This window comes from Pongo abelii, chromosome 11 (assembly GCF_028885655.2).
Source record: "Pongo abelii isolate AG06213 chromosome 11, NHGRI_mPonAbe1-v2.0_pri, whole genome shotgun sequence".
In the NCBI taxonomy this organism is placed as follows: domain Eukaryota; kingdom Metazoa; phylum Chordata; class Mammalia; order Primates; family Hominidae; genus Pongo; species Pongo abelii.
In genome coordinates this window covers 126,378,906-126,397,646 of record NC_071996.2, presented here as the reverse complement: position 1 = coordinate 126,397,646, position 18,741 = coordinate 126,378,906, and the positions used below count along the sequence as shown (strand labels likewise).

Genomic DNA, 18,741 nt, shown 5'->3' with positions numbered 1-18,741 from the left:
CTATTTCAAGTCACAATTATCAGTATCTCTCCTTTGAAGCATTAACACTTTTTTCCTAGATACAATCTCCTTTTTTTAATCATCTGAAAGCAAACAATTATTCTAAAAACAAGGCAACAGAAACAAATTCTCTCCACCCACCGAGATTTAATTTTTAGATCACAGCATCCTCATATAGAAGTTCCATTTAATATTTTTACTTCTTCTTGGCAGTTACCCCAAACATTAATATTTAATTATGAAAAGAGAAAAGCATTCAAAACATAATACAAATACACAAGAATACAAAAGTTGAAAACAAAACAAAACACTGTATTGCAATGTCTCCACATACGATGTTTGTGATGCAGCCAAACACACTACACAGTCCTGGCTGCTCCTAACACTCCCCTTACTTTACACAGACCTAGGTTCATCTTTTTTTTTTGCTTTTTTTTTCCCCCCTTTTGATGCCTACAGTAACTGAGAATCAACAAAGTAACTAGTCTCACATGAAAAATGTGGTGCCTATGATTTAAGTCCTGATTTGAGCACATCTTAATTGGTGCACTATTGCTTTTGATAATCCAGAAATAACAACAGACAAGCAGTAATAAATGAAGAGACTATGTATCACACAAGCAATGTTTCTGAATCACAAATAACTTCAACACTGACATCAAAACCTATAAATTAAATCTTAACTCACGTGGTTATAAAGTTAAATTCTCATGTGTCTTAGTGAGAATGCTATCATCAAATGCATTCTAAATTATTTCATTTTTTAGTGTAGAAAGGTTACGGGAGAAGGATAAGGTGCTTTTTAAATAAGCTACCACTGACTCACACACATCCATACACGCATCAGTGCAAACTATGAAAAATACTAATTTTAAAATGAAATAATGATTATCTAGACTAAAAGGAGACTTTGGGATAGAATAATTTTCCATGACTAATTTGTTTACAAATATAGATAACTCAATGTACATACAGTCAATGAAATATTCAAAGAATAACTTTATATACTCTTGTTTTTTAAATTCTACTCTCTTTCAGAATTGCTTCCATTTAAGTTTGGATATTTTCCTAGTTTCAACAGATGAATAGAAGACGTCATTGAACATTTTGACAGTAAGCTACTAGAGACCAATTATCAACTGGTGCTACGCATGCTGTGTTATCTCCCTTACTATTAAACTATAACCCTCTCTTGCTATTTTGTTTCATGCATCACCAACCAAACTTCATTTTTTCTAATAAAAAATAAATATATAAAGAAGACACTGACAGGCATATATTCACAAGATCTCAATTTCTTAAAACATAAGTACGGGTATATTTATTTCTCTCAAATGCATACAAGACAATAATTACACAGCAACAAATCTTTTGTTCAACAATGATTTGATTCATAAGCATTTGAAATGTACATAATTTCATATCAATACCCTTATATTTTTAAATACAGTAAGTAAAAAAGCCCCCAAATAACCAATTCTTATATTTCCTATTTATCCCTCTATACATCCAAACTTTTAAAAAGTTACAAACTGAACATTATACAGAACATATAAATCATGTTTAAAAACTTGAGGTTTTAAAATCACTGCTTCCCCAATATGATTCAGAAAAATTCTCATACTGACAAGTACAGTCATAGGTGGTAAAGTAAGTTGGTGGCGGGGAAAATGAAAGAAGAGACAGACACAAGTTTGCTGTCTTAATGTTTTACTAATCCTGTCAGTTAAAAATGGTGACGTCATCAGAAGTAATAGTTTAATATGAGGAATGGAGTTCGCCTTGCAGCTTGAGACATGCATTTCAAGTATTTTCCTATTTGATCTGAGCTCACTGTAGCAAACTGATGCCAGAAGAGAATAATTATTTTCTTCCATACATTCGCTCAATGTCCGCCTGGTAATGTGTTTTAAGCTCTTTGCGTTTCAGCTTGAAGGCATCTGTCACCAGACCAGTTTCAGGGGTCCACGGTTCAGGACTCAAACGAATTTTTACTGGAATTTCAAACTTTTCCAGACTTGCTAAGATGGTTTAAAAAGAAAGAAAGAAAAGGTATTTAAGTTCTTAGCAAATGGTGTAACTTCCCCACTTTTTGAGTATCCATCAAAATGCACAACCAACAAGTGAACCATGAATATCACTTCTAAAGAATCTATTCCTCAAAATACAAACATAAGTAAAACAATAAACTATTTAACAAGTCCCCATCAAGAGGAAAATGAGTTAAATAAAATATGATATAGGAACAAAATAGAATATAATTCTGTCATTGAAAATGAGTTAGAGCCAGGCATGATGGCTCATGCCTGTAATCCCAGTAACTCTGAAAGCTCAGGCAGGAGGATCGCTTGAGGCCAGGAATTCAAGGCCAGCCTCGGTAACATAGCGAGATCTTGTCTCTAAAATAAGTAACTTAAAAATTTTTTTAATAGAAATAAAAAATATGAGCTGGGTACAGTGGCATACGCTTGTAGTACCAGTTACTCAGGAGGCTGAGGTGGGAGGATGACTTGAGCCCAGGAGATCTGAAGATGCAGTGAGCTATGATCATGCTACTGCATTCCAGCCTGGGCAACAGAGCGAAACCCCATCTCATTTAAAAAAAAAAATTAGATTTAGACAGGTATCTAATAGGGTATCCAATATAGTCATGCATCTCTTAATGACAGGGATACATTCTGAGAAATGCATCACATTTGGCAGTTTTGCCATCATGGGAACATCACAGTGTATCTTACACAAATGTCGATGGTATAGCCTACTATATACATCTAGGCTGCATTATCTAGCCTATGGCTCCTAGGCTACACACCCGCACAGCACGTTATCGTACTGAATACCATAGGTAATTGTAACACAATGGTCAAGTATTTGTGTATTTAAGCGTATCTAAACATAGAAAAGGCAGTAAAAATATATTATAATCTTATGTGACCACTGTCATATATGCAGTCTGTCACTGACTGAAACTTCATTATATGCTGCATAAACGCCTATTGTTAGGTTTAAAAAAAAAAAAAAAGACAAGTTCCAGCACAGGCTGCATAAACTTATATGCACCTAAATGTGAGGAGAAGGATACATACCAAGCTATAAACTCCACACCTCTAGAGCCTGGTATCCAGGAGAAAGGAAATAGGGAAATTCACCTTTTCCTTTATACCTATTTGTTTTCCTTGAATTTATTATGCAGAGCACATTTACTTCAGAAATTAAAAAATAATAAAGTTTAAGACAAATTATGTCATTGAACCAGGATATTCCCCACAAGCTATGTGGATACAGAATTACAAAAGAGTACAGACAGACACCCAAAAAAACCCAAGAAAACAATGCATGAACAAAATGTAAGTATAAATGAAAGAAATTTTTTAAAAATGAAGAACCAAATAGAAATTCTGGAACTAAATACAATAAATGGATTGAAAAATTCACTAGAGGATCGACAATGACTTGACCAGGTAGAAAAAAGAATCTATGAACTCAAAGACAGGACTTCTGAAATTACTGAGAGGAAAAATGTAAAAATGAAGAGAACCTAAGGAATGAATGGGACACCATCAAGTGGAAAAATGCTCATTATAGGAGTTCAGAAAAAGAAGAGAGAAAGGAGCAGAAAACCTATTTGAAGAAATCATGGTCAAAACCTTCCTGTATCTGAGAAGAGAAATGGGAGTATAAATTCAAGCAGCTCAAAACACTCCAATAGGAAGAGAACTACACCAAAACACACTCGTAATCAAGCTGTCAAAAGTCACAAAAAATCTTGAAAGCAGCAAGAGAAAAATGACTCATCACATACAAGGAAGCTCTCATTGAACTATCATTTATCAGCAGAAAGCTGGCAGGTTAGAAAATAGTAGTACTCAAAATACTGAAAGAAAAAAAAATTGTCAACCAAGAATACTGTAACCTAAACCTGTCCGTTGAAAATAAGGGAAAAATTAAGACTCCTTGATAAACGACAGTAGAGGGGGTTTATCACCACTAGACCTGTCCTACAAAAAAATAATGATAGTAGAACTTCAAGTTAAAGCAAAATGAAAACAAACAGTAACACAAAACCATAAGAAACTACAATACTCCTTGGTAAAGGTAAATACATAGGCAAATATAGAATTCTGAAAGTAATTTGATATAGGTGCATAAGTCACATTTAAATCTGTATAGAATTTAAAAAAACAAAGACATAAAAAGTAATTATGAATCTATATTAATGACTACACAATAAAAAGGTCTTTTTTGAGGGAGGAGCAGAGTTACAAAGGAGTCAAGTTTTTGTATGAGATGGAAGATTAAGCTGTTATCAAACTAAAATAGACTGTTATAATTTTAAGATGTTTTATGTAACTGCATTGACAACCACAAAGAAAATGTCTATAGAACATACACAAAGATAAAAGACAAGGGAATCAAAGAATGTAATTATACACACAAAAAATCAACAAAACGAAGGCAGCAAGAGAGGAAAAGCTACAAGATACACAGAAAATAGTTAACAAAATGGAAATAGGTATGAAAAGTCTTTCATATCAATAATTACCTGAAATGTAAATGCTGATTAAATGCCCAATTAAAAGATACAGATTGACCAACTGAATATAAAACAAGACTCAAGTATATGCCATCCACAAGAAACACACATTAGATCTAAGGGCATGCATAACCTAAAGTGAAGGATGGAAATAGATATTCCATGAAAATAAGAACCTAAAGGGGATGGCCATACTTAAATAAAACAGACTTTTTATTTAAGTGACAAAAATTTTTATTAAGTGACAAAAATTGTCACAATAGACAAAGAAGGACATTAATTACAATATAATGATAAAAGAGTCAATTCTCCAGGATGATATAACAATTACAAATATACACGTAACTTGAGAGTTTCTAAATATATGAAGCAAACACTGACATAACTAGGGGAGGAAATAGAAAGCAATACAATAATAGTAGGAGACTTCAATACTCCACTTTCATTTATGAATAGAACAATCAGAAGATCAATAAGAAAATAGTTATATGTAGAAAACTCTAAAGACACATACACAACCTTTGTAACTAATAAAGATTCCAGCAAAGTTGCAGGATAAAAAAAATCAACATGAAAAATCAATTGCATGTCTATACACTAACAATAACTGTTCTGAAAAAGAAATTAAGAAAACAATACCATTTAATGTAGCATCAAAAAGGAGGAAATACTTAGGAATAAACATAACCAAGGAGGTGAAAGACTTGTACCCTGAAAGCTACGAAATCTAGCTAAAAGAAATTTTAAAAGACACAAATAAATGCAATGTCCTGATAAGGTTTGGTTCTGGGTCCCCACCCAAATCTCATCTCAAATTATATTCCCCATAATCCTGACATGTCGAGGGCGGAACCTGGTGGGAGGTGACTGGATCATGGGTGCGGTTTCCCCATGTTGTTCTCGTGATGGTGAGTGAGATCTCACAAGATCTGATGGTTTTAGGGGCTCTTCCCCCTTCGCTTTCTCTCTCTCTCTTCATTTGCTCTCTCGCCTGCCGCCATGTAAGATGTGTCTTTGCTTCTCTCTCTCCCCTTCTGCCATAATTGTACAGTAAGTTTTCTGAGGCCTCCCCGAGCCATGCAGAACTGTGAGTCAATTAAACCTCTTTCCTTTATAAATTACCCAGTCTCACGTATGTCTTTACAGCAGTGTGAGAACAGACTTATACATGTTCAGAATTCAGAATTTGTAAGAAACTTGTACAACTCAACTACGGGGGTGGGGGGCAGAATCCTGATTTTAAAATGGGCAAAGGACTTGAATCGACAATTTTCTGCAGAAGATATGTAAATGGCCAACCAGTATATATAAGATGCCCAATGTAACTAATAAAAAGAGAAATGCAAATCAAAACCACAATGAGATATCACTTTACATCTGTTAGAATGGATATTAGAAAAAAATATACAAATGTTGGTGAGGATGTGGAGAAATGGAAACCCTTAATACCGTTGGTGGGAATGTAAATCAATAGTCATTAAGGAACACAGTATGGAGTTTCCTGAAAAAATTAAATATAGTATTAATAATTGCCATAGGATCTAACAATCTTATTTCTGGGTATATATCCAAAATAATTCAAAGCAGAATCTCAAAGCCATATTTGCACATCTATGTTCATCACAGCATTATTCACAATACCCAAGAGGTAGAAGCAACCCAAATGTCCAAACATAGACGAATGGATAAAGAAAATGTGCAATATACATACAATGGAGTATTATGCACCCTAAAAAGGAAAAATCCTATCACATGGTACAATATGAATAAACCCTGAAGACACACTACACTAAATAAGACAGTCACAAAAGAATAAATACTGTATGAGTCCACATGTATTAAGTACCTCAAGTAATCAAAATTTTAGAAACATAAAGTAAAAAGGTGGAGGGAAGGGGGAGAGAGGTAAGGGGAATTAGTAATGGGTACAGTGTCTCAGTGTTGCAAGATGAAATAGTTCTAAAGATCAGTTGTGCAATAATGTAAATACACTTAACACTACTGAACTGTACACTTAAAATGTTAAGATAGTAAATTGAATGTTATGAGATTTTTACTACAATAAAAGAAAGAAATATGCAAAATTAAAGACATAAAGTGCCTTGGGAGTAAAAAAAGATGTATTAACTCTAACTTGTAAAAGTAAACATAGAAATAATATACAAGGTTTCAGCCTTCAAAGATTAAAAATATTTCAGGAGTGGTTTCCAAAGGAATATACACTATGAGCAAAATCAATAAGGCATGTACCACAGGACTGACTTAAAAGACTGCGTGGAATCTGACATGACTGAAATGTGAAGAGACTAAAAAGTAAATGCTGGAGCCTGGCATGGTGACACATGCTTGTAGTCCCAGGTACTCAGGAAGCTAAGTTGGGAGGATCGCTGCAGCCTAGGAGTTCAAGACTGGCCTGGCCAACATAGTGAGACCTCATCTCAACAACAAAACAAAACAAAACAAAATTTTTTTTTAATTAGCTAGGCATAGTGGCATGCACTGGTAGTCCCGGCTACTTGGGAGGCTGAAGGGAAGAATCGCTTGAGCCTGGGAGTTCAAGGCTGCAGTAAGCTATGATTGTGCCACTGCATTCTGGTTCGGGCAACAGAAGAGACCCTGCCTCTTAAAAAAATAAATAAAATAAAAAATAAAAAATAATTCATGCTTGTTTTATGCTTGACACAACAACTCAAAAGACACAGATGTTTTTATTAGACCAACAATATTAAACTAGTCTTGGGCACTCCTCACCCCACCAAAAATGGTTATGAAACTATTAGTACAACCAACTACCAGTACTCTAACATTGTATTTAGTTTCAAAAGGAGTTTTGGCCTGATCACTATGGGCTAGTGTGGCCAGAAAACTGAGCAAGGCCTTGAAGAACAGCTGACATTAAGAGAAAGGGTCAACCCAGAAAGCAAAGGTTGCAGAGACAAGAACATTCAAGATACATGTACATCAGTTTGGTGGGAGTGGTTAATTTGTGTAGCAGAGTTTGAATGGGGGACTGATAAGTTTACTCTTCCATATAGTAATGGTAGAAATGGTTTCTGAGCAGAAAGTGATGAACCCTAAACCTTAAAACAGGCTGAATGCATGTACTCTTCCCATCTCAGTTCTTAGTATCAGTTTAACCGAATACTCACCTGAAATAGCAGCTTCGGAAAGCACTTTAAGTACCTCATTTTCCATTTCACAACTGTTACACAGCTCCTCCCAAGTCCCTTTAAGTCCTTTCTTTCGAGCTAGTTCAGTTAGTTCCTTTTGATTTGGCACAACAAATCCAATGACATAAGAATGGTAACTGAAATATAGAAAGGATAACAGATAAGGAACAAAATGGTAAACTGTGTTAACTGCAGTTATTACAGTGACAAGTAGTAAATAACTCCTGTTTTTTTTAAATGCATGTGCCATACTTGGCACTGGCATACCCATTTCATGCAACTGCCAGTTTTACTGTTTGATTCATAATATTTTCCAATGCTTTGGCAGAGTTCATTGCTAAATAAACTTCAATCTGACATTTCATGACGAATTTCAACTATGAAAAACTGTTATGAATACTGCCATGTAAACATTTTAAAAGAAAGTTACGAATATTAGAAAATTCACCTTTAAACCCTGATTATCAGTATTTCATAGCACGTGTTTTAAAAAACTAAAATTTAACATAAATTAAAAACTATCTAAAAAATTCAGCAACAAATCAAAATGATGTGAATATATTTTTTTCTTCTTTTGTTATCATGAGAATTTGTATTGATAGAGGAACTCTGACTATAGCCAATGAAGGTAGATACTTTTTTGAAGGCCATAAAACAGTAACATCAGGAAGAAGATACTTCTGGTTACTATCACATAAATAAATTCAGAACTGTATCATCACTAAAGAAAATACTAAATGGCTAAAGACCAGAATCATTTATAAATAAATGCAATTCATTTCTAACTTGGGCTGTACCCCCAACGCCTGTTTCTAAATTAGTTTTTCTGATAACAGATTTTATTTTCCCATAATAATTCATGTCAACTGTCGTAGACAGGTTCCCAGCTGCCTTTTCATCATCATGAGGTGGGGAGGCTGTGCGTTTAGGCTGCAGCTTAACACAGCTTACATAGGAGCCCCAAGACCTGCCTGGAGTGCCGAGCAGGCTCAAGTGTAGAGCGGGGGTAAGTAAGCAGCACACTCCTCACTGCCACTTCTTTACTCCCCATTCCTCTGGAGTAGTTCTGTGAAGCTTCCCCTGCTGAGGGACAGGTAGGTAGGGGTACCAAGGCAGCAGGAAGGAAGGTTTTATTTTCTTCACCTCCCTACATGGGACACTGCAGTGAGATGTAAAGCAGAAAACAGGGACAGAGAGAAAGATCAGGGGAAGCCTTACAAGGAAAAGAGTCAGCTAATGGCTGTAATGAGAAGGAGGCCATTCCCACAAGTAACAGATAGGAAGAGCTCTCGGAACATTTTTACAAAGAAGGTCCATACAGGTAGGAAATGTCTATGGACATCAAATGTTTTAAGTAAAAGTAGTATGAGTTCCACGTTCTTACCTGTTTGCATACGCACAAATGTTATCTACTAGTGGAAGATTCTTCAAAGCTGCCTCTACTTTCCCAAGAGAAACATACTCTCCTGCCTGTAGTTTTACAAGGTCCTTTTTACGATCTGCAAAACAAAGAAAAGTGGAGAGGGGAAAACAATGAGTAATAATATTAATAACATTTCATACATATATAAATATGGGCCATTCTCTAAGTAATTTGCTATCAAATTATTTAAAACTTTGCAAAATTAAGCATTAATGGTTATGCTGAAATTAAAAGCACATATTAAAATTAGGCCCTAATTTTTGTACTGCTAAATACATGCTTTTAACAGAAAAACAGGCCAAGTGCAGTGGCTCATGCCTGTAATCCCAGCACTTTGGGAGGCTGAGGCGGGCAGATCACTTGAGATCAGGAGTTCGAGACCAGCCTGGCCAACATGGTAAAACCCCGTCTCTACTAAAAATACAAAAACTAGCTGGGCGTGGTGGCGCACACCTGTAAGGATCCCAGCTACTCAGGAAGCTGAGGCAGCAGAATTGCGTGAACCCAGGAGGCGGAACCCAGGAAGTTGCAGTGAGCTGAGACCACGCCACTGCACTCCAGCCTGGGCAACAGAGCAAGACTACATCTCAAAAAAAAGAAAGAAAGAAAAACAATTAACTTCTACTTAATGGACTCCATTAGCAGGGCTTCAAGTATGTTCTTCTGAACAGGTTTATTCCTGGTATCCATTAGTACCAGGCAGGTGAAGAAGATATTCAATGCCATCTGCAAGTTCACAACCTATCTGGAGACATGCATAATGCAAAAACGTATTACTTCAATACATTGGTACTACAATGGTAGTGCTAAGTGTTAAGACTCCAACCTGCGGATTCGGAAAAAATTCTTGCAAGTGAGGCCTGAGCTGAGAGTTGGTTGGTTGGTTGGTTTTGAGATTTTGAGTCTCACTCTGTTGCCCATACTGGAGTGCACTGGCACAATCACGGCCTCCTGGGCTCCTGTGATACTCCCACCTCAGCCTCCCAAGTAGCTGGGATTACAGGCCTGAGTCACTATGCTCAGCTGCTTCAGCCGAGTCCTAAGGGAAGAGTGAGAGGTCAGGTGGAACAACACTGGCAAAAGCCAGAAGAACATCAGCTCTAATTTCAGCTGCATCAAGGAGGAGGAGGAAAACAACTGACGATGAAGGTGAAGAGGCGAACAATGTTAACAGGGGCACCCTGAACTGAGCTTCTAGGAGACATTAAATGGCTGTGGCCAGTAAGATCCATGTTTAGTAATTACATGGTGGCAGTGAGAGGGGTGTTTAAGGGGTAAGCACGGCAACAGAGAAATTATTGGGAGAGGGTGGCAGAAGGTACAGGCCTGACCAATGATCAGGTAAGAGAAACAGAGAAGAGTATGATTTTGAGACACAGCTCATAAAATAAACTAGTGGGATATAAAATAGGCATGGGAAGCTGACTGAAGAGAACAGTCTTGAGTCTCCTCCCAGGTTTCTAGTTAGCAAGACTGGGACAGAAATGCCATTAACTTTTTTTTTTTTAAGACGGAGTCTTGCTCTGTTGCCCAGGTTGGAGTGCCGTGTCGCGATCTCCGCTCACTGCAAGCTCCGCCTCCCGGGTTCATGCCATTCTCTTGCCTCAGCCTCCCAAGTAGCTGGGATTACAGGCACTCGACAAAGACACCACGCACGGCTAACTGAAAGGCCATTAACTTTTTTAAAAAAGAACCTAAAAGGAGAAGCAGAATAAGGTATTTTTCAACCCATATGAGTCATAGTATTTGAGCTGCCTGGCTTTCCTTTGTTCTCCTGGGCAAGGCAAGGGTGCAGTTCAGACTGTGAGAGCTCCATCCACTAATCTCTAGATGTCAGAAACACAGGCAGGAAAGAATGACTAAAAGTTATCTAAGAGTGATTTAAAATACCACTGCTGCTGAACCATCTTTGAGAACTCATAACATGTCAGGCCTCACAAATTCCACAGTCCGTAATATTTTATATTCCAGGAGTGATGCAACAACCCAAACTAAGATTACATAAAGATTTATATTATTAAACGCCTTCTCTAAATATATTGTACTTCTTGTGTAAACTATTTCAGAAACATTCATTTTCAAAAAAATATTAGATGACTTACCAATAATCTTTAAGCATCCATCGGGTTCAAACTCTCCAATATCCCCAGTACAGAGCCACCTCTGTCCATTTTCATCTTCAAAGAAATCAGCTTTTGTTTTTGCTTCATTTTTGTAGTATCCCATTGTCACAATTTGGCCCCCAATAAGAATTTCACCCCTGGGGTGTGGTTTATCAGTATTAAAGTATCCACCTAATAAAATAATAATTAATTATTTTGAGTTGAGTTAAACACAACACATGAAAATCCGAAACTATTAGTTTCTAAACAGTCATCTTATTTTAATCCAATCAGAACTTCCCAAAGGAAAAAAGGCAGACACTATGAATGAACAAAGTTTATCAATTTAACAGTAGGCACAAAATCTCAGTTGCTAAACCATAAGCATTTATGTTTTCAAACTTCTATTCCAAGAAAAAAATTAAACTCTAAAATCCAACATCTTCCATTTGTTGTATAAAATTATAAACACAAGAGACAAATTATTTGAAAGATTCTGCAACATCTTAAATATCATATTGATAAACTGATAAAAGTATTAAGTCATGCAATTAATAGAACAAATCCCTATACAAGAATGAGTTACTGCTGGGCCAGTGGCTCATGTCAGTAATCACAACACTTTGGGAGGCCAAGGAGGGTGGATTGCCTGAGGTCAGGAGTTTGAGGCCAGCCTGGCCAACATGGTGAAACCCCACCTCTACTAAAAATACAAAAATTAGCCAGGTGTGGTGGCACACGCCCGAAATCCCAGCTATTAGGGAAATCCCAGCTGAGGCAGGAGAATCGCTCGAACCCAGGAGGTGGAGGATGCAGTGAGCTGAAACCATTGACACTGCACTCCAGCCTGGGCAACAAGAGCAAAACTCCATGTCAAAAAAAAAAAAAAAAAAAAAAGTGAGTTACTACACATTAAGATTTATTCTTACAGATAATTTCAAAATGACTCCAAGCCTAAATTTATTAAATATTCTCACTAATTCTGCTAAAGAGAGCTAAAAGACATCCAAGCTTTAGAATCTTTTTCTTTCTTTCTTTCTTTCTTTATTTTGGAGACAAGAGTCTCGCTCTGTCGCCCAGGCTAGAGTACAGTGGCGCAATCTCGGCTCACTGCAACCTCCACCTCCCGGGTTCAAGTGATTCTCCTGCCTCAGCCTCCCAAGTAGCTGGAATTACAGGCACGCACCACCACGCCTGGCTAATTTTTGTGTTTTTAGTAGAGATAGGGTTTCACCATGTTGGTCAGGCTGGTCTCGAACTCCTGACCCCGTGATCCGCCCGTCTTGACCTCCCAAAGTGCTGGGATTACAGGAGTGAGCCACCACGCCCAGCCAGAATCTTTATCTTTACTTGATGTAGAGGAAAGGTGCATCCCAATAAAACACAGATAATTTGTATATTTTAACAGGATCAAATAAATTTTTAAGTGACCATTATTTTAAATGGCATGAGGATAAACAGACTTTTATGGAATTACAGTGAAAATTTCCTTCTAATAATACAAGGTTGAAGCCCTCAAAAAAAAAAAGAAAGAAAAAAATCATTTAAAAATACACAATTTCATAAAATAAATTTTATAATTTTACTTCTGCAAAATAAAGTTATGATCACTCCTAATTTATTGACATTATTCACTTACTAGTACATTTCTCAAGTTTTTGCCATAATTCTTACTTGCATCTACATAATAAGTAAATAGAAACAATTACAGTTCTTCAGAAACATCTTTGAAACAAGAAAAATAAACACATTCATATAGTTCGAGATAAAACACGTCTATTACAAAGGACAAAAATGAGCACTTATGGGTGTTTACATTCTAAAGGAAGAAAGTGAAGCACTAATTTTAAAGTGATTCTAATTTTAAAGTTTAATATTTTAAAAATTAATGCTCTGTGGTTAAAATAATTTATTACCTTCCTCCCAGTTTTTTAATTTGATTTCACAGCAAACTAATGGTGCTCCCACTCTGCCAGTATTGTAGTCCCACACTAGGAATTAAATGAAAAAAAGGGTATTTGAGAACAGTAGCTAATACATTGCTTCATTTTTCTAAATTACTAAAAATGATTATCTATCCCAAGGCTGAGATAACCCCAGAGAATCCTTAAAAGCAGAAGTCACATATTGGTGAAGCACAGGCCCTGAGGCCTGCAGAGTCATATTTTTTGGCCTAAATTGAGGGTTCTTCATTTATTTTTTGTTTTAATTTTTTTTTAAAAATTCGTTATTGCCATTCTTAAAAATCAGGAAATTTTAGATGTAAGTGTGGAATCGCCAGCAACAATGGGCCCACATTTCAGGTACAGCAGAACTGACGGCCTCTGTTAGAGAGGGCATGCCTGCTCCTGTTCCCTCAGAATCAATCCTTACCCAACACACTGTCTTACATTAGGGCCCACTTGACTCATTTAAATAGGTAGCTGCCTGGTTCTTGAGTTTGAAACCCCTGTCTTAAAGGATGATGAAAACAATGGTTTACATCTATTCTACTTTCTTATTAGGCCTCACCGATGTGCAGTACAAAACACCTCTCTAATCTTTTCCCATGTAATGTATCACCACTTCAAAGTGAGACCTCTGCAGGCTTCCATCAGCTTATGCTATCACACCCTATTCAAAATTAATACAGCAATAGCTCAAGAGCCAGACTAAAGAATAAGACTGGTGGCTTTCAAGGATGTGAGGAAAGAACCCTCCACTATTATGAATTACTATTGCATTATGTTTCCTCTTCAAAGACCAAATATCAGAAATGAAAGGCTGATATTTAACATTTTAAAGACTTTTATTTACAACATAAACTGTTACTGATTAATCATTCAATTTGAATCTTAAAAATAGAAGAAATTAAGGATCCTCAGAAGAAAGAAATCCCCTATGCATGTATTTAAGATTGCTTATTTCCTACAAAACATGACTTAGAACTAGCTTCCAAAAATATATGAAACACAGAGAACGTAACTGAAAAACAGAAAAATGAAGTAACACATGAAAATGGTATAAAGAGGCACTCAAAATAAATAGGGAAAAATCAGTTATGAGGTTTTGTATCTATCCATATATAGCAAATACAAAGTAGGAGAAGCATAGCTGTATCCTGTACCAGAAAGCAAAATAACTTTCTCCCATAAAAGGGACGCATGAGGCCCTATGCGATTCATCTCAGAACTGCTGATTAGTTGGTAGATCTCCTCCTCAAACACAACCACATGATAAACTCTGGTAATAATATTCCCTAGACCTGAACCTAGTTCCTTCTCTAACACTTACAGAAATCCTCATAAACATTTCTGAACCTGAGCCTTAATATACTTACCTACACAAATAAACAAAAGCACCTTAATTTTTCTACATAAAAAGAAATTTAATCACTGATGTGAGAAAATAAATGTACACAAAACAGTCAGTGTTACTAAAGTTTCTTTTCCAAAATGCTAAGTGGTTTTTAATATTACCTATCAGAGTTTGATATAAAAACTTCTCCAGATAAATTATTGACTCTAGATGCATCTAATACATTCTAAAAATTGATATCAATGATCATAGTACTTGGAATCTACCATTATTCTGCCTCACAAACACCTTACTACTCTTCTCCTATATATTTGCAGAAAATATCCCATACCCCAAAAAAACGCCTGGCATCACACTCCAGCCTCTGACCATGGAGAACACTACCTTCGGAAATTGTTCCAGCCCCAGCAGATTCAGTGAGTCCGTATCCCTGACCAACAGGACAGCAGAAACAGATGTTCATGAATCGCTGCGTGGTTGCAGAAAGTGGAGCGCCACCACACAACAGGAGACGAATATTTCCCCCTAACAAGCTTCGAACTTTCCGGAAAACAAAGCTAAAGAAAAAAATCAGAGAACCACAGGATTTTAAAACTGAATGGGATTTTCCACATCACTTAAACTAATCCCCCAGTTTTAATATGAGAGATTTTGAGATTAACTTACTTATCCAAGGTCACACAGCCAATTTGGAGATTCTCTTGAGCCCCAAATCTTAATTTTTTGAAGTTCAACCAGGTAAAGAATTTATGATTTCCTCTTAAGAGCTTTTCAAGTAATATTCGAATTTTAATTGTCAGGTTTAGTTTTGTATAGTGACAGGAAAACCCTTGCTTATGGCCACTTTTATGTCATTATTTACATAAAATATTTATCATATATTATATTAATACTGAACAATCCTATCATCTTTATGAAATATATTAAAATCAAATTAATTTTTGCTTTAATGTACTTTATTAGAAATCTGTATAATTTGTATACAACAATCTGTTTTTAAAGTTTCACTAATTCAAGCTTTGAAGTGTTTGTTAAAAATAATCTAGTGAATTATCTGTGAAGCATTTAAAAAAGGAAACAAGTTAAACATCTAATTGATGTTTCTGAAAATACACTAATACAAAGATTGCATACTGCCTTGATCAAAAAGGAGAGGTAGTACTTAAAAAAAAACAGCCTTTGCAAAAGGTGAAGACTACACGGCGACCATTTTTTAAAAATGGTATTAACAGACTTTTCAAATCAGCTTTTACAGTTACCCCTTGGCATCCAGTCCTCTGGATACCAAAACCCTCAGACGCCTAAGTCCCTTATATAAAATGGCATAGTATTTGCATAAAGCCTACACACATCCTCCAAAATACTTTAAATTATCTCTAGATTACTTATAATACCTAATACAATATAAATTCATTGTAAATAGTTGTTATACTGTATTCTTTTTCACTGTTATATTGTTTTATTTTATTGTTTTTTTCCCCAGAATATTTTCGATCCACGGTTGGTTGAATCTAAGATGTGGAACCTGTCGATACAGAGGGCCGACTTTACAACTCGCTGAAGAAATAACTAACATAAGGCAGGAAAAAAACTTACAAAGTTCTAAATTATGTGAAGCATCTGAAAACTATATTAATATTACCATAAAAAATACTTTGAATGTCATACTTCCATTTTTCTAACTTCTAAGCTATTTTATGATCAAATCATAAATCTATGTACTCTATTAACACCACACAAATACCGGTTGGAACAAAACTGATCATTTAAAGCTTTAAACACAAAACATTTAATTATATTCATACTGAAATAAATATAAAAGTAAAAGAGAAACTATTTCTCAAAATAATTAAAACTACCTAAGTGTTCACAGAAAATATAAACTCACAAATAGCAAAATCTTAAGTGAAAACACACTTTTCATAACATTGCAGGTTTTTTAAACTGCTCATACTGTTTTTGTTTGCTTGTTTTTTAAAGAGACAGAGTCTCACTTTCACCCAGGGTGGTGTGCAGTGGTGCAGTCATTGCTCCCAGGCCCAAATGATCCTCCCACTGGGGGCCCAAAACAATCCTGCCACTTCAGTCCCTGAAGTAGATGGGATTACAGATATATGACACACCATGCCCAGCTAAGCAGAGAAGGAATCTTGCTATGTTGCCCAGGCTGGTCTTGAACTCCTGGCCTCAAGCAATCCTCCCATGTCAAGATGGTTTTTTTTTTGTTTTTTTTTTTTTTTTTTTTTTTTTTGAGACAAGAGTCTCGCACTCTGTCGCCCAGGCTGGAGTGCAGTGGCGCGATCTCGGCTCACTGCAACCTCTGCCTCCTGAGTGAGTTCAAGCGATTCTCCTGCCTCAGCCTCCCTAACAGCTGAGACTACAGGCACATGCCACCACTCCAGCTAATTTTTGTAATTTTAGTAGAGATGTGGTTTTGTCACGTTGGCCAGGCTGGTCTCGAATTCTTGACCTCAGGTGATCTGCCTGCCTTGGCCTCCCAAAGCACTGGGATTACAGGAGTGAGCCACCGTGTTCAGCCAGAATGGATTTTTGTGGGGTTTTTTTTTTGAGACGGATTCTCGCTCTGTCGCCCAGGCAGACAGATCGTGCAGTGGCGCAATCTCGGCTCACTGCAAGCTCCGCCTCCTGGGTTTGCGCCATTCTCCTGCCTCAGCCTCCTGAGTAGCTGGGATTACAGGCGCCCACCACCAAGCCCCGCTAATTTCTTTTTGTATTTTTAGTAGAGACGGGGTTTCACTGTGTTAGCCAGGATGGTCTCGATCTCCTGACCTCGTGATCCACCCGCCTTGGCCTCCCAAAGTGCTGGGATTACAGGCATGAGCCATCGCGCCCAGCCTGGGATGGATTTTTTTAAAGAGTTCTCTTGACTTTATGAAATATATTTCTTTCTTATAACTATCTCAATTAATTGGACTATTAATGTGAACTAAATGATTAAATTATCAAGAGGAGAAAGAAGGAGGTAGTCTTTACTTACCTGTTGCACAGTGGAGTATTACGTCCTTTTGAAATCTGTTCCATTTTGTAATTATAGGCCAGAATAAACAGATTACGTTGAAAACTACTCATTTCACTGACTTTATTCATGACATTTTTGTAGATCCGATCCATGATTTCCTAAATGTATAAAAATGAGTTTAACATAGTTAATAATGATAACAGCTGCCTTACATATTCACTTAGCATCAGATTAATATTTCTAGCAATATTAAGGCATTTTAATAGAAGTATTCCTCAACTGTGGATGTGATTCAGCAAGAAGGAAAAAAACCTTTTGTGAATTTTTCAAAAAGATGTATCCTGTCAAGATCAAACTTTTAAAACCGAACCACAATTAGTTTAAAAATGAAGTTTCCACAAAAGTAATTTTTAAAAGCAGAAATATATCTAGACACTCATATAAATTGTAAGATATTCTTTATATTGCTTTGCTTATCTTACTAATTCTGAACTAAAACCTACTCACAAAATAAATGAACAACCATCTGAAATGGTTTTTCAAAATATCCTAACTTTATCTTATAAAAATATACAGTACCACATTCTTTGCTCACAAAAAGACCATGCAACGTTTGGGGGTTTTTGTTTGGCTATTTGTCTTTCGATATTGCACCAGGAAGTTTTCCTTGTCTGTGCTGCATTTTGCTTGCTAGGTCCATTACTGTGAAGTATATTTTAATGACTTAAAATAATGTTTCCTCCATAACTTTAAATTATACGTCATTTTTAAGTGAACTAAGAATTTAAGTAGGATACTAAAGAAACTATAATTATAGAAAGAAACTATGAAACTACTGATTATTTATATTTGACTTTGAAGTAACTATGTAATTATTCTTGACGTAAGCATTTAGGTACCCGACAATAATTCCCATCACTTCCAAACAAATTCAGCCTATGTTATAAGGAGCCAGAAAATCACTGCTGCCCCATTTCCCTTGTCTTATTCCCAGGCCCCTGTATTATGTAAGGATGAACAGCCCCTCTTAAGTCATTCAAAGCTGCACCAGCTTCTCTGTCACTTTGTTTGGTGTTTAGGCCAGACTTTCCCTGAGGACTCAGGAGGTAACTATACAAGCTTGCTTAAAAGGAGGTGATCTCACACTTTCCCTCCTAGCTCTCAATAGGCTTCAAGTGTCAATGAATTCACAAACAGATATCATGAAAATAATTTTTATTTTAACAAGAAGGTAT

General features: G+C 36.2%; 1 protein-coding gene across 6 annotated transcripts in view; it reads right to left on the bottom strand.

Annotated features, from left to right (window-relative positions):
- Positions 1–442: 442 nt before the first annotated feature.
- Positions 443–18,741, bottom strand: part of ACSL3 (acyl-CoA synthetase long chain family member 3) — an 80,275-nt gene continuing 61,976 nt past the window's right edge. For 5 of the 6 annotated variants that reach the window (XM_024243031.3, XM_009238161.4, XM_024243032.3 and 2 more), the window contains 7 exons: positions 17,525–17,664; positions 14,911–15,083; positions 13,146–13,220; positions 11,230–11,421; positions 9,089–9,203; positions 7,684–7,841; positions 1,295–2,021 (listed from right to left, as the gene is read on the bottom strand). In XM_024243031.3, coding sequence (XP_024098799.2) covers positions 1,864–2,021; positions 7,684–7,841; positions 9,089–9,203; positions 11,230–11,421; positions 13,146–13,220; positions 14,911–15,083; positions 17,525–17,664 — 1,011 coding nt within the window. In that variant the 3' untranslated portion in view covers positions 1,295–1,863. 6 annotated transcript variants of the gene reach the window in all.